We start from the raw sequence: 16,548 nt of genomic DNA, 5'->3' as shown, positions 1-16,548 counted from the left end.
TAATGGAAGAAACAAGACAATGCTTTTACATATAAAACCATACAAACAATAATATAAAAAAATTATTATACTGTTGCTATTATTAGTTCTATATAGTGATTGTTTGTTACATACATAGTAGAATACATGTAATTGTTTTATAATCATTATTAATTTTATTGCTGCAATTATTATTAGCTACTATTATTATTATATACAATAGATTGTTACATATATAGTAGTGGAAGAAACAAAACATTGTTTTTACAAACAATAACAACAATAATATGATTAGTGTTGCTTATTATTATTATTATTAGTTACTATATAGTGATAGTTTGTTAAATATATTAGTGGAGAAAACAAAATAATAACAATTATTATTATTATTATTATTATGTGATAGTTTGTTACATACATCATAATGTTTGAAACTAAAGTGTTTTTACTCATAAAAATAATGATATTATAAATAATATTGGTTTTGTTGCTATTATTATTATTATCATCATTAGTTACAATTATTAATATCATTATATGTGATAGTTTGTTACATATATAGGAGTGTAAGAAACAAAACATTGTTTTTACATATGAAATATATACTTTTTTTTATTTTGTTTTCAATGTTTAATAAAAAAAAAGTCCAAAAGTTCTTTGTACATAATAAAAGTGACCTACAAAAGTTTTCAAAACATTATAAATAATAAAAAAAAAAATTACAAACTAGAAAAGGAAAATAAATAATATATCTTTACACCTATTTACAACTGCATATCAAATTCTATTTGATAGATCATTTTCTCTTGCTTTCTTTCATAATGAAGCACTATTCCATGCCTGTCTGATTTGTCTCCAAGGTGTTCCTAAAACAGATGCAGCAATGAAGAAGAACACTAGAACGAGACCTTTAGCCAGAGCCTGGGAATACGGCTCACCTGCAAAAAAAATAAAATAAAATTCATAATTCATAATTTAAGACTGTTTTAAGGTTTTAGGTTAAAATTTATACATTTTTTGTGAAAGAGAAACTGTATGATTAGGTGCTGTGCAGCTCACCTAAACACTTCTGCAGTGTGAATAATTACATTTTTAAAGCATAAATATTTTGTTGTCCCCAAATATGAGCTCATAACAACTGCCTACACAAGAATTGCAAAAATTATGTTTAAAATAGTTGTAGACGAGGTCTAGCATGTCACACTGCAGGAGACTACTGTTAGTGCTTCATATTTCACATCAACCATCCAAATATACCAAAACATGTGCGATAACTTATTTTAAGAATGTGCTACAACTTCAGCGCAGACTCCAACTCATAGAAAAAAAAACAAAAAATGATATATTACATTAAGTGTTGCTGACTCTTTCAACAGAACAGAGTTTTTAAGGTTATTCTGTCTCATTCTATTAGTAACCATAAGAAACCCAAGCCCTCACCAGTATAGTATCTTGTGAGAGGGAAGGCCAGCTCGGGCCAACACACATCGTTCCTGTCACAGTCAAACTCGGTGAAGTTAATACTGAACCTGCGGCAGAGAAGATACCCCAATAAACCTTCAGAGTTAAATTGAAACTGTAAACATAAATACATTTAGAAATTAAAATGCAACTGTGTCTATACAGTAATCTCACTTATATGTGTGCGTTTAGGACCCACCTGGATCTAGGGGGTTGTGTAATAATAGGATTGTCAGTAAAGGTCACAGACTAGCTTACAGGGAAATTTTGCATTAGCTCTGGGTTTAAACATGGGTTCACCCTGCCCATACCACACTCTACCCTCCATGTTGTTACAATGAAACTGAAAATTGAAAAAAGAATGAATGCAAAACAGAACGTTCTCAAGGTATCACAAGTCAGTATATGCATCCAGACGTCATGAACATGAATGAAAAGCTATCATGTTTGCTATCAGGAAGCAGTCCTGTACCTGATCTCCACTGCCTGGATGAACATCTGAGGCACACCCTGCACACTTCCCATGATGCCCCTCCACACGTGGATGCGGAGGTGGGTGGGAACAGCTGAACACTCTCCATTGCTGCCCTCTGCTGGCTGACTGGAGTTCTGCACTGAAGCTGAAATATAAGACACCAAGAATAGCTTTCATTCAATCACTAAAAGCAGTAGTCAGCTTTTTAATGTTTTTGAAAGAACTTTCTTCTGCTCATCAAGGCTGCATTTATTTTGATCAAAAATACAGTAATACTGTAAAATATTATTGTGATTCAAAATGTTTTCTATTGGAACATATCATTTTAAAATCTAATTTGTTCCTATGATGACAAAGCTGAATTTTCAGCATCATTACTCCAGTCTTCAGTGTGATCATAATCATTCTAGAAACATTTCCTATTATTATCAATGTTTAAAACAATTGTGTTGCTTAATATTTTTGTGGAAACCATGAAACACTACCATTCAAAAGTTTGGGGTAAGATCTTTTTTTTTTTTTTTTTAAGAAATGAATCATTTCATACAGCAAAAACACATTAAATTGATCAAAATGACAGTAAAGGTATTTACAAATAAAATAAATGTTCTCCTTCTGAAATTTCTGTTCCTCCTGAAAAAAATCCATCACAGTTTCTGCAAAAATACTAAGCAGTTTTCTACACTGATAATAATAATAATTAAAAAAAAAAAAAAAAACAATAATAATTGAACAGTGAACACCTATAATAACTTGTAACAAATGAACACCAAATCATATGCTGAATTATTTCTGAAGGATATTGTGACACTGAAGACTGGAGTAATGATACTAAAAATTCACCTTTGAATCACAGGATTAAATTATGCTTCAAATTATATGGAATATAAAAAAAAAAGTTATTTTAAATTGCAATAATACTTTACATATGTTTGATCAAATAAATGCAGATTTGGTGTGCACGAAAATGCTTTTTAAAAACTGATTCCAAACATTTGACCGGCATTGTTCAGCCTGATCCAAATTTAAAGCTGCAACTATACATTTTATAAGACAAAGTATAACCAGACTCTAAAACAGTTTGATATATTATACATATTACAGATAATTGTATGAAATTGTGCTCACTAGTAATGTTGATCCAGTCTGATAGGTTGGAAAAGTTTGGTTTTCCTGTTGTGGAGACGAGTGTAGCAGGCACTAATCCAGCAAGGAGACCATGCACTGTTTCTCTGTAAAACCACACACAAAAGAAGCCTTTTCAGATTAAACTGTTCTACAGGAACCTACTGTACTGTGCTCACAACCCTTCAGCAGTGTTACGCACCTCAACTGACTACACTGCGTCATATCCAGCAAACTCGCAGGAATCATACAGCCTGATGTGGAGTTGATCCCAAACAGAGCTGGTCTCAGTTCAGCAGAGGAGCACAGGCCATCTCCACCTGTGGAGGACACAGTACAGGATCAACTAATGTTTTTTTTGTAATAGTTTTATATTGATGAATATGCATTAGCTGCACTACCTGGTTGCCAGAGATTGATCAGGGCCCTCTGTATATCTTCTGTATCAGAGACCAAAATACCACCAATCACTGGCCTCTTCACCTGGTAACCTGTACAAACATTAGGGGAAAAAAAGTGTAATTTCTGACCCAATGTAATGTTCCTGAGCATCTCAAACTGATGAATCGTGGGAGTTCCTTTAACCTGGATTGCCAGAATTCGACTGAGATGTTTCATTTCCATTCACAAACACTGCAGAGTATCTTCTGGTCAAAGATACTAGACGGGAGGCAAAAGAGAAAGAGAGAAAAATGATAGGGAGTGCATAAGAAAACTCACTGCAGTGCAGTGAAGAGGTGTGGCATATTGTGAGACTCACCAGGTACAGTGATGTTTGCAGTGGTCCGTGTCACATTAATGGCAGAAAGGCCGTTCTCTCTCCAGTAAAGAGTGTAACGCAAGGCCACAACAACATTACCACACTGTTGTGGCACTTAAAAAATAATAATAATAATTACACATTAAAAATTTTCCAACTTTACACGTAATGTCAGTCTTAACAACAATGGTACTAAAAGAGAAATGATAGTAATACTTTCTGTATTATTATTTGCTATGTACACTACTATTAAAAGGTTTGGGATCTTTTAAAGATCACCAAGACTGCATTTATTTCATCAAATAGAGTAAACACAAAAATACTGTAAAATATTATTATTTAAAATAATTGTTTTCTATTTAACTTCATTTAAAGTGTAATTTACAATGTGATGCAAGGCTGAATTTTCAGCATCATTACTCCAGTCTTCAGTGACACATGATCCATGATATTTTTTTTATAAAACGTATTCCACAAATTTTTTTACTCCAGTAAAAAAAAAATTGATATTTTGTACTGTTAATAATCAAAATATATTTAAATGTAATATAATGAAAATATTTAGATGTGATTTTAAATAAATGACTGCTGGAAATATTCATGCAACTGACCAGACATATTCTCACGAGAATTTGCCAGAAATAATCTGAGGTCATCAGCAATTTCATCCACAACACTGACTGTGACGATACCTGGAACGTATGCAAACATATGAACAGTCACATATATGCATATTTGCATGCATGCACAGAAAAAAAAATAATACGTTTAATAGTCTTAAACTATATTAACTTATCTATAGCATATTATTGAGGGTAGACTATAACCACACTATCCCATAAATGTGTAATGTTGCATTTTAAAACACTGTTGTGATGTGATATTAGATTTGTTTTCTCTTCAGAATGTTTTATCATATATGGAAACTTTTTTGATTATGTAGGTTCATTAATTCCATGCATCTTTTTGCAATATCTTTGTAAATACATTTAAACCTTGAGTTGTTACAGGACCGATAAGAACAGTTGGTATTGATGGCATAATGTATCATATTATAATATGTAGTTGATGTTCTTGTGTCTGGTTGTGATAATAAAAGGAAGCAAAAGAAAGAAAACTGTCATACTGAATTTCTACCTCCCCATCCATCTTTAATATCCACTTTCAGGTCATCAGAAGGTGGTGGACAGGACTGCAGCATACTCACGCACTGAGACTCAAAGTTTTCCAAAAATGCCACTGGAGCATTTTCCGCACACTGACCCAAAATGGGATTACTATTCATATTGGGGATTAACATTCACAAAACATCAAACAAATATAAAACTAAAAAAAAACTATAAATGCACAATCAATCTAGCTGCATCTAACCTGTTGGATGGTGAAGTATTGGTCATCCTTGCTGAATATTGGATCCCCCTGGCGGTAGTTAATGGGAGGTACAGGAGCTGTCATCTGCAGGGCTTGGAATGATGGACTAGGCTTTGGAGAGCTGTAAAAACACATGCAAATGAAAATCATTTTGGTATCAGTAATGGTTTTTAAAAAAAATTAGAACTTTTATTTAGCAACAGAGCAAATTATATGCATTATATACATCCTGTTAATCAGAGAATCCTGATGAATCACAAGAAATGTTTGTTGAGTACTAAACCAGCAATGGTTTCTGAGGAATCATGTGACACTGAAGACTGGAGTAATATATGCTTTAAATTCAGCTTTGCCCTCACAGGAATGAATTACATTTTTAAATATAAAACAGAAAAGCATTATTTCAAATAATAATAATAATATTTCACAATACCAATGTATTTTGATTTAAAAATAAAGCCTTGGTGAGCAGAAAAAACTTCTTTCTTACCGACCCAAAACTTTTGTACATTTTTCAGTAAGTGTAATAACACATGAATTTAGACAAACAAAACTTCCTCTTCTTACACTGTCCCACCATTGTAGAAAAGTCCCAGAAAGGGGTTGTTGTCCGAAGGAGAGGTGACACAGAGGAAGGGGAACCAATCAGGGTCATTTTCAGAGGACTGAGCTGAGCACTGATACTCTGGAACAGGACTGACACTTCCCCCGAAAGGTCCAGGAAGACAATGAGTCGCAAACAACCCCAGAACTTCTTGAGTACAGTCCTGAAAAAAAAAAAAAAAAAAAAAAACAACCACTCATAGAAAACCTTCCTGATTCCCCTATGTTAATATTTCCCGCTCAGGTCAGCTTTATGAAATATTTGTGTAACTGAGATTTGTCACTGTTGCTCTCCCGTTTATCTGATTGCTTCTATTGTTCTCCTCATTTGTAAGTCACTTTGGATAAACGCGTCAGCTAAATGATTAAATGTAGATGTAATGAAACATCCCATTGAAATGAACCATAGATTTCCATGAACAGCATGGTTTTTTAGTAAAATGTGCAAACAAAATAGATTTTGTTTTTATAAGATTATTAAACTATGCAGTAAAAGTTGTTAAACCAGGGGCTTTATTTATAAAACTCTCCGTAGATTTCATCCTAAAAGTGTTGGTACACACAAAAGCCATAACCAGCTCAAAAATCCCTTTATAAATCGAAGTCAGTGGACGATTGTGCATACATGCATCTCCACCCCTTCTCCTCCCCGAAAACACCATATATTGAGTTTACAATGCCTAGTTTTACGATGCATAACCTCATCTCCATATCATTTACATGCATATTCCCATCCATGTGACACCATGTTTAACACCGTCAAAGATAAAAGATATTAAGTAAATATGAGATGCAGACTATATATGCCATTTGTGCCATACATTAGCCTATTTTTTATTGCTAAAAATTATCCAATGTCCTTGTTATGTTTCAGAATAAATATATCAAAATATCCATAAAAACAAAACCGTTTAAAATCAGAATCAGAATCAGAAAGAGCTTTATTGCCAAGTATGCTTGCACATACAAGGAATTTGTTTTAGTGACATAAGCTTCCAGTACACAAAAGACAACAACACACAGTCAAAAAAATAAAAAAAATAAAAACCCTTTGCAGATAAATAAGTGTATAAACAATTGTGCACAATAATACATCTTTAATAATACATTGTTTTACACTGGCCAAATAGTATTTCAGTTGTTTTAGTTAGTATTTCAGTGTTTTAGTTAGTATTTCAGTTGTTTTAAACAATTCAAATCAAATTAAATTTATGCAGTTTTGCTGATTTTGCTGAAGTTGAACATCTTTTAGCTATTTTTAGTGAAAACCAATAGGCTAGTGTAAATACAATTGTCTGACTCAGCGCGTCACTGACATTTTAAAAAGGAAATATGTAAATCTTACCATTTTCCTTAAGTTGTATTCTTCAAATACAGTGGTATTTTTCATAACGTTGTGGAGATGCCTACACAAGACATCAACCTCCGTGCAGCTGCAGTTGAACAGTAAGCTATTTTCATTGGACATATTCAAACCGGACAATGGACCGTTCAACCAGCGAATCCAGCAGTGTCCACGCACCATAAGTGCACATTATTGATCATTGTTCTCGCTAAATAGTTATATTTTTTCATAACATGAGATCTGCAGTTTAGTTTAAAGATGTATTATTGTGCACCTATTACACTCCTTGCTGTCATTAGAACATAGCCACAGGAAAAGTGATCAAGCACATCCACTATAAATGTGTCTAAATTCATAGAATTTTGGTTTAACTTCTGCGTACTGACTTTTGGTTATCTCCATTAATGAGAGTAAATGTGTGTATCAAAATGAGAACAGAGGTAAAAATTTTCTCTCTCCAGGAAAAAGTGTGCGTATGCACAGTCAAAAGCATCTGCACGGTGCACACATGCAGTATTTATGCAAAGTTTTTTTTATTTTTTTATTTTTATAAATCCAAGATTTATAACATTTCTATGTCCATTTTGTTCGTATGCAACATTTATACAGGACTGATCATTAACGTGGGCCTTAGCAAAGAGTAAACAGCAGAATGCCAATGAAAAAGACTGATATATAAGAAACAGATATTCAGCTGTCTATGTTTTAATTATTACCTGGTCACAACAGCAGCGTATGTCACACTCGGCTGGGGAAACATCACACGGGCAGCGCCCGAGAGGCTCAAACACTTGGTTGGGAATGACGGTTTTATTTTCTGCAAATAAATAAAACACACACAAAAGACATCATTATATATCATATAAGAGCATTAAAGTATAAAGACTACTCTATGAAATAGTATAGTGGCATCATGGTATAAATGACAGTATCGAAGTGAATTACACTGCATTCAAGGAAAATACATGACCTAGAAACTGAACCCATGACCTTGCTGTTACTAAAGCAATGCTCTACGGCTCGTAGTGTTCCTCATTTGTAAGTTTACTTCTGCTAAATGAATGCAGATGTGAATGTTTGAGTGACAGGAACTCAAAGGTGTATTTCATGGTACTCCAAAAATAATGTAAATATTTCAACAACAATGGTAGTACCACAGCAGTATAAACCAGTAGATGTGGTGCAGCACTTCATATTCAGTTACATGAAAACAGACTAACCCGACGGGGGTTTGTTGGGGACGATCTGGGCATAAATCTGGGTCTGTGTGATGACTGAGGCTTTGAGAGTTTCATCCACACATGCAGACACGAGGAGAGTCTCCCGGAGACACAGTGGCTCCAGGCAGCAGTCAGGGACAGATGTTTCATTCTCACACAGCTGCAGACTGCGGTTGAGACTCAGTCGCACCAGCATGGCATTCTGATATATTGATAATCAAAAGAGAGAATACAATGGTATTCAGTAGTGCAACACTCCAGTATGGAAGGTGTATATCTTATTTTTAAAAATAAAGACATTCTTTTTTTCAGAAAAGATGCATTAAATTGAACAACAGTGACAGTAAAGACACTTATAATATTATAAAACCTTTTGAACTTTCTATTAATCAAGGAATCCTGAAATAAATTAAGAATAATTGTAAAAATATTATAACAGAAATATTAAGCAATACTACTGTTTTCAGCATTGATAATAATCAGAAATGTTTCTTGAACAGCAAATCAGCCTATTAGAATGATTTCTAAGACTTTTTGGTTTAGGTGTGTTCTCAGGCACAGCCTCAGGCAGATGTTTCAACAATAATGTATGTCATTTAGTGTGATGAGAAAAGCATTGATCTATACATTAAGGAAACCAAACGGTAAAAATGTAGAGTTAAGCCACTCCTTCAGGATTCTGCTCGAGGTGATTCCCTAAATAATCACGATTCAAAACACCTACGACAATTTTGTAAGTGGTATGTCACTGCAGTTTGTCAAACTTGAATGTCAGGGATAATCCCATCACGTTTACTGAAGAAGTCAACCGGATGAATTATGACGACATCTAGATTTTATAAGAACTTTTGTAAAAATCAGATCCATTCCATGCTATGAGCTGAAGCAAATATTATTATAATTTAAAGGGTCACTTAAAAGGAAAAGTATTATGAATAATTGTATTACCCTATCTTGTGGATGTTATAATAAAGCCATCTCATTAAATATCTTGCATGACCAAAACAGCATTTATTTGATCAACAATAGAGTAAAAACAGTAATATTGTGAAATATTATTACAATTTAATATCATTTTCTTTTCTTTGAATTTATTTCTGTGATCAAAGCTGAATTTTCAGCGTCCCTCATTACGTCAGTCTTTGATTCAGTGATTTGCTGCACAAGAAACATTTCTTATTATCATCAATGTTAAAAAAAAAAATTGTTGTGCGGCGTAATATTTTTGTAGAAAATGTGCAACGTTTATCTTCAGGATTCACTGATCATTGGAAAATTCAAAAGAACAGCATTTATTTGCAATAGAAACTGTTTATAACATTATAAATCTCTTTACCATCCCTTTTAACTTAATGCAACTTTGACCTCACTGACTTCAAATGTTGGAACAGTCACATTTATTCTTGGAAGATGCTTTTTTACTGCAGCAATTAACAAGAAAGTGACATATCACGTCAGTGGAAATCACCAGAAAAAGGACCTGTGGAACTGATTCCTGTCTGTCTGAATACTCTATTAAACTCTAAAGCTGCTGCTATTCAAACTTGTGTAGAAATATTGCAAACACCTGTGCCGAGGTGAAATAGAAAGGAAACTAATTTCTCATTTACTAAGTTATCCCCTAAAAGACCACTAAACAGGCCCTGGGCAAGTTCTGCAGCTCATATAAATCTCAGTACAAACTATTTTCCTGACAGGGCTAAACAGGAAAACAGTGGGGGAATTTCAGTCATGCACAAAACAACATGATGCGTAGGTGATCTTCACACCCTGTTTAATCACAGGTTGTCTGGAATAAAGGTTAATAACACAGATTTCATTTTCCTGATATTTCAACGGGGATTTTACAAGCTAATTGCTTGCTGTGTTGATGCTTGTTTACTGCTGTAAATTCTTCCCATGTTGCCGATTCTAACTGGGAAGACTTAATTTTTGCCCCTCAGTACTACAGAAACCTAACATTGATGTGGTGGGGATCAACTCACCTTCCCAACTAATTCATTTGAAAGATTCCACTGTGTCTGAGAAATCGGCCTACAGGATGATGACGGGATGCTCCCTGGAGTAGTTCACAATGAAAACATTCATTAAAGTTCAAGCACTACGGTTTACATTTTTATACAGTTACTAAAGGTGTCTGCTAAATGAATAAACATACATAGCACATAAAACCTAAAGTAAAGCCAGACCAAATGTTCTGAATCTGAACACTTTGGATTGATGAAAAAAAAAAAGACATGTGAATGTGAATTATGCAAAAACAACAGAACATCATAACAGCTTTTCTGGATATTTAAACACAACTATGATGGCCAAGCACTAGATTCATAGCAGTTATTATAACATCGACATGCTTTGAAAAATTGTCTACCTGTTGCGATCGAGGATGAAACAGAACTGAGGCTGAAGGAAATGCCAGACAAGTTTCCAACCAGAAAGGATGATAATCTCGGACCAGATGCCAGAATAAACGCAGGCTGAAACACTGAAATAATCATACATTCATAAATTCAATACTGACTACAGATATGCATTTGTGTATGTGCATTTGTACGGTTGCGTTTGGAACACAATGGCTTATTTAAATACTCATTAAGTTATTAATTAATACATCATTAATTAACACGTATTAAGTGTAACGTTACATTCAAGCTCCATGGCAACGAGATGTTTGCTAGCAGTTATCCAGCTAACGTAGCTGACTTTGTTTTGGGATTTCACACTGACTGTCTTTACTGATATTTAACTCGCTCACAGCTCACTTACCAACATTACAGATAGTTCCGTCGTTTAAGAGCATAATAATTATACACAGAAAATGAAATACGACGCGAGAGGATAATAATTGTGCCATAATGTGGCGTTGGTTTAGTGAAAGCGCTTCTTCGTGTTGACGCTACACAGAATAGATCGGCTCATTAGCGCCGCTCAGTGGCGTTTAGCGCTGGTGCGTGTGCTCGAATGACCTCGCAGCTGTGGATTTGAGGAAATGAAATCAGACAGAATCCCTAAAGAAGCAGCTCAAATCTAAATGCAGAGTACAGACACTAAATAACGTCTTTATTGACTTCCAAAAGCTGTATTTTAGGGTTAGGATTAGTCTGCAATCATTGGAATTCACTTTAAAGACCCAATAAAAAGTTCCCTTTTACACACATCTGTGTGTTTCTGACCTAGATGTTCATTTGGGTGCAAAATTGTGTATAAAAATAAAAAGGGATTCATAAAGAGTCTATGTAAACAACACTTTTATTCAGCTTTAAATAGTCAAAGTTGTATTTTAGGGTAATATTATTTAGTATTACAGTGTTAGTAATAGTATTACAATTCCCTATTTAGATAGATGAAAGTGTGTTTATGTGTGTATGTGTGTGAGAGCTTTTTTAAATATGCAGTTTGCCATGTGTTTATGCATTTATCATGTCTTTGAAGTCAGGACGTAATATGAAAAACACAATCCCACCAATATTTTTTGTCAACCAATTTATTCGCTTTAAAAACACAACAAGATGATTATCAAAACAGTAAAAAAAAATTGAGTAATATGTTCACACAACAGCAGCTACAGGGAAGATCAGACAACCTGGAGTGTTTTGATAGTTCAGGTTGAAAATGCTGAAAGAGAAAGAACCTAAATGTGTTACAGAAACTGAAGTGAGCTATGCCACAATGACTACATCAGCTGCCATTAAAAGTATAAATGTGTATGTGTTCACTCAAAAAGAAAAATTCTTCAGGCCGTGACAGCGTTTCTCCTGAAATAAAAGAACACAGAGAAAACCATTAGTTACAGCTTGGTCATAAAGAGATGTTACACTTTTACTTGACTTGAATTTAATTGTAAATATTGGTTTGCTGCACATGTATAATGTCCTCATTATTGGTGGTCGGCTTAAAGCTGTGCCACAGGAGGATGTTTTGGCTTGTGGTTTCACAACTGAATAGTTTGTGATTTTGTATGAGTATGATTATAACATCAAATCGTGATCTACTACATATAAACAATGTCATGAGTCAGATGAAAACAAGAAAGGAGAAAGTGACCTGCTGCAGGGCTTGTGCAATGACGAGCTGTTGTGCAACCAGCTTTATGGCATCAGATACTACAGAAGATGACTGAGGAAACAAAACGTGAGGAATCTGCGGTGAATTACATACTTGAAATTTGGTTTCTTTGCACTTCTTGAGCCTAGTGTCCAGAAACTTGATCGTCTCTTTAACCCAGGCCTCTTCCTCTGCAGGTGGGGCACACAGATTCAAACCTTTCCTTGTTCTGAATCTGAAAGGGAGTTGATTTTTGCACATTGTTTGTCTAGAACAGTAGACAGTTCAAGCATTGTTCTGTTGAGCGCAATGGAATTCCCCACTGAATAGGCTCTTTCACATCTGCTTTGTTTGAAAATGTGATCGTTAATAGTTTAATTCACTCCCAGGCTCCCACACATGAGCCAGTCCAAAAGTTTCGTTTGAAGAATATACTTACACAACAGCATCTCGGGGGCAGCCGTCAACTCTGAACTGCTTCCGGTGAGTAAGGAGGACTTGTTTAGGGATGGCTTTGTGGCTAACTGTCAGGCAACAGTCCATTGCCAAGTCTGCCTGAGCCTCTGAGAGAGATTGAGACAAAAGAGAAATAAAAAAATAAGAAACGATAAGGGACAAGAGATGGAAATACAGTTCTGCTTCTAGAATAGTCTAAAAACATCTGTAGGAAAAAAGAAAGTGTCTTGACACAAATATATAGTTTGCAGTAAAGCGAAACTTATGTGCGATGCACAGCTGGAATCTAGTGGGAGTAATAACTAACTAAAAATAAAAAGCTCATTGTCATAGCAGGCAAACTGTTTACAGTGGTTTAAGATATGCTTATTAATTATTTATTTATATATTTCTTTTTTGCTCTTTTTTTAAAGGCATTTAAACAAAATGTAATTAATATTTTGAATATTATATATATAGGATATCTCAAGTCTTTTTCAAATTGATTATTAAAAAAGTGTTATATTATTAGTTATTATAATAAATTATATTAATTTGCTTAAAAGATTAATAGTATATATATATATATATATATATATATATATATATATATATATATATATATATATATAATTATATAATATATATATAAATTAAATTTACATCTGCTATCATATATAAAGGATAATATAATTTTTAATAATATGATATAATTGTTTAGATGTTACACATCTGCTATCATATATAAGGGATAAGAAGAAATAAAACAGATGACTTACCCGCCGGAGTTTCATATACACCATACACTCATGAAGCACATAAAACAGATGACTTACCCGCCGGAGTGCTGTAGAGAATGAGTGCCAATGCACAGAGACTCACACTCAGCACAGATACGAGGGCTGAAGCCATGGTAACCGCTACAGAAGATGAGATGGTGAACAAGTGTCTCGTCTGTCCTGCTGAAGCAGCTGGAGGTTCTTTGTCTCTTGTCTAACACTGTCCTCTCACTGCTCCATCGCTCCTCTGCTTTATAGGACAGTCTTAAGTTTCATTATTACAAAGATGTTTAACATAGTCCCTCCCCTGTCCTGCAAAAAAAGAAAAGTCAGAGCAGCAAAGGTTATGACCTGGACAAAAGACTTTTTTTTTTTTTTTGGAGGGAGGCCGATTTTATGGCACAATACTTCACATTCTGTGTATCTGTTCCTCGCTCTCTTTTCCTCTTCTCTGCTTAAACCCAAATAGAAACTCTCACAGACTGCAAAACATTTTGATGTGACTGAAGAAGCAGTTTAAATAAAACTAATAAACCATTTGGTCGGCTTCTTGATACTGATCCTTGTCAACACAAAGCTGGGGATTCCACTGGGTTAAAAAAAATCTTACATAACTACTGTTAATGTTTACTTAGTGTCACGAAGTTAATTATTATTTGTGCATGTGTGATTGGAAAGCACACAGGGAATTTTAGATTTATTTTACAAGCAGAAGTTTATAAGTTCTGTTTGAGGTCTTAATTGATAGACTGGCTTAATATAAGAGTTATTTGATTAAATGCTTAAATGTGTAGCACTTAGAAATATAGAGCAAATCTGAAACTATTGGGGGTATAAAGATGCCTTCATATGCAGCACTGCTATCGTGCATTTGAATAAGACAGGAAAGTCCCAGCAATTTTAGGTGGCGCTCACTCTTTTTATGTGCCGCTTATCAAGGATCATCACTCAAGCATTTGACATCACAAACATCAGATTTGACAGCAATCTTGTGCATAAACATCCGGATTCATTATTACCTGCCATGTGAAAATGTCATGTAACACTGAATACTGGAGTAATGCTGCTGAAAATTCAGCTTTACACTATATGAATAAATGATTTTAAAATATATTCACCAAATAAATGCTTTTAAAAAAAAAAAACAAAAAAAAAAAAAACTTTTTTTACAATATTACAGCTTTTACTGTATTTTTAATCAAATAAATGCAGTCTTGGTGAGCATAAGAGACTTCTTTAAAGAATAATAAAAACTTACTGAGCATACATTTTTGAACAGGACTTTTGAATAAGGCATACTGCTGTAAGCATCCATAATTGTGAGGTGTTTTAAATGAAATAATTGCAGTGCACAGGAGATTTAACAAAATGAATTTATTTAAAAGTCATTCTCAGAAAAATTCCAGTCACACAAGGTATGCTACATACATTAATAGAACTTCTAAAAATACAGACAACGCTTACAGGATAATTCATGCAAATGTATGAGACTCATAATTTCTACAGTAAAACAATGCAGTGAAAAACAAAAAGCATATCTGCTTTTAATCATTTATAAAGTCTGACCACCATGCATTCCTAAACACTTTGTAAATAACGTTTAAAAACCACTGTGGCACCTGTCTGTCCAGTGCTGCTCAGTGCAGTTACAAGGTTATCATCCTCAGCTCCTATTTGTGAAGCAGGAAAGTGAAACCAGAATAGTTTTTTTGTTATCAGGCACTAGAAAATGGTTTAAAGGAAGAAAAACCGCACAACTTCTGCTAAATGTCTGATTTAGCTTTGAAGATGTCTGTGAGATGTCACAGAACTAACGAGAGCAGAACAAAGAATTTGAAGAGGGGCATTTTTTTTTTCTGTGTTCCTACTGAGATGTTTTCTTCTTGTCTAAGTGTGTGATGATCTTGGTAATCCAGCCATTTTTCTCTGGTGGAGCACACAGTTTCTTGTCCTTTTTTGTGATAAATCTATGGCAACAGAAAGAAGGAAAAATGCATTAATATAAACCTAGTTTAGAATCAATTAAGTCAAAAACTCTTAAAAATAAAAGGCGGTTGTCATAAAGAACCGTTTTTGGTAGAATCTTTTAGTGGACAGTTCTTAAAAGGACCCTTTTTTGGTAGAGCATTTACTAATATAAAGAACCTTTTGTAGCTCCATGGATGCATCAATGCCAATAAAGAACCTGAACTGGAACTTACACAGTAGCTGGAATGGCACAACCACTCTCTGTGGTTTGGTGAAAGTAGGATGCAACAATCTGTATTGGAATACGAGTGTCCTTGGTGGTTAGACAGCAGTCCACAGCTGTGTCTGAAAAAGCTGAGAACGAAAGGATGGCATTAGCAACGCTTTACACGGGAAACCCCTCCACTCTATATACATTTGACCCCATGCAAGAACAAAACTTGGCCTGTTTCTGAGCACTTCTGGACTTACGAGAACTTGCTCCCACAGTTACTAGAACTAAATTCCCTAAGACAAGCATGCCAGCAGCACAGAAAAAGCCAAGAATGGTACTTTCCTTCAGACAGAATTCGTAATTGTGAAATTCTCCAAGATGTGTTCCATGAAACAAGGTGTATTAATGTTTCTTACCTTCAGTGTTGCTCCAGAGGACTGCGGTAATGACCAGGAGAGTAACGGTGGCGGTCTGCATTCTTGTCTTTGTGTTTGGTCGCCGCTAGATCATCAGACGATTGTGCACAGGTGTGATATCCAGGTATCAGGAAAAGGTAACTATAAAAAAAAAAACTAACAAAACTTCACCCACACACAAATACTAAACGCACCCGCTCCACCCCTACCTATCAAACCCACACTCTTCCACTTCCACTTATCATTCCCACATTCTTTACCGTTTTTCTCCCCTCTATTCCCGTAGAATTGTCTGCAGGGGTGCATGACCTAATAATTTACTTAGCAGCTGATAAACGACCGGACACACATGA

At 34.6% G+C, this 16,548-nt stretch overlaps 3 protein-coding genes across 3 annotated transcripts; all 3 read right to left on the bottom strand.

Annotated features, from left to right (window-relative positions):
* Positions 1-607: 607 nt before the first annotated feature.
* On the bottom strand, positions 608-11,266 carry tctn2 (tectonic family member 2). Its single transcript, XM_042753167.1, is given in 18 exon segments — positions 608-917; positions 1,420-1,508; positions 1,640-1,783; positions 1,913-2,060; positions 3,044-3,147; positions 3,243-3,360; positions 3,442-3,531; positions 3,626-3,700; positions 3,801-3,914; positions 4,412-4,492; positions 4,938-5,076; positions 5,172-5,292; positions 5,739-5,938; positions 7,836-7,936; positions 8,340-8,541; positions 10,325-10,398; positions 10,711-10,824; positions 11,106-11,266. Coding segments are annotated over 18 exon segments (2,124 nt in total). The 5' UTR covers positions 11,194-11,266; the 3' UTR covers positions 608-795.
* Positions 11,267-11,799: 533 nt separating this feature from the next.
* On the bottom strand, positions 11,800-13,861 carry ccl19a.1 (chemokine (C-C motif) ligand 19a, tandem duplicate 1). The gene is made up of 4 exons (XM_019104238.2): positions 13,655-13,861; positions 12,823-12,946; positions 12,498-12,618; positions 11,800-12,094 (listed from the first exon to the last, which is right to left on the bottom strand). The coding sequence occupies exons 1-4, from the start codon at positions 13,728-13,730 to the stop codon at positions 12,056-12,058; spliced, it is 360 nt and encodes a 119-aa protein (XP_018959783.1). The 5' UTR covers positions 13,731-13,861; the 3' UTR covers positions 11,800-12,055.
* Positions 13,862-14,956: 1,095 nt separating this feature from the next.
* ccl19a.2 (chemokine (C-C motif) ligand 19a, tandem duplicate 2) lies at positions 14,957-16,344 on the bottom strand. The gene is made up of 3 exons (XM_019104237.2): positions 16,196-16,344; positions 15,799-15,919; positions 14,957-15,564 (listed from the first exon to the last, which is right to left on the bottom strand). The coding sequence occupies exons 1-3, from the start codon at positions 16,254-16,256 to the stop codon at positions 15,462-15,464; spliced, it is 285 nt and encodes a 94-aa protein (XP_018959782.1). The 5' UTR covers positions 16,257-16,344; the 3' UTR covers positions 14,957-15,461.
* Positions 16,345-16,548: the final 204 nt, after the last annotated feature.

Source organism: Cyprinus carpio, chromosome A5 (genome assembly GCF_018340385.1).
Source record: "Cyprinus carpio isolate SPL01 chromosome A5, ASM1834038v1, whole genome shotgun sequence".
NCBI classification, from domain to species: Eukaryota; Metazoa; Chordata; class Actinopteri; order Cypriniformes; family Cyprinidae; genus Cyprinus; species Cyprinus carpio.
This window is presented reverse-complemented; position numbering and strand designations above follow the sequence as displayed.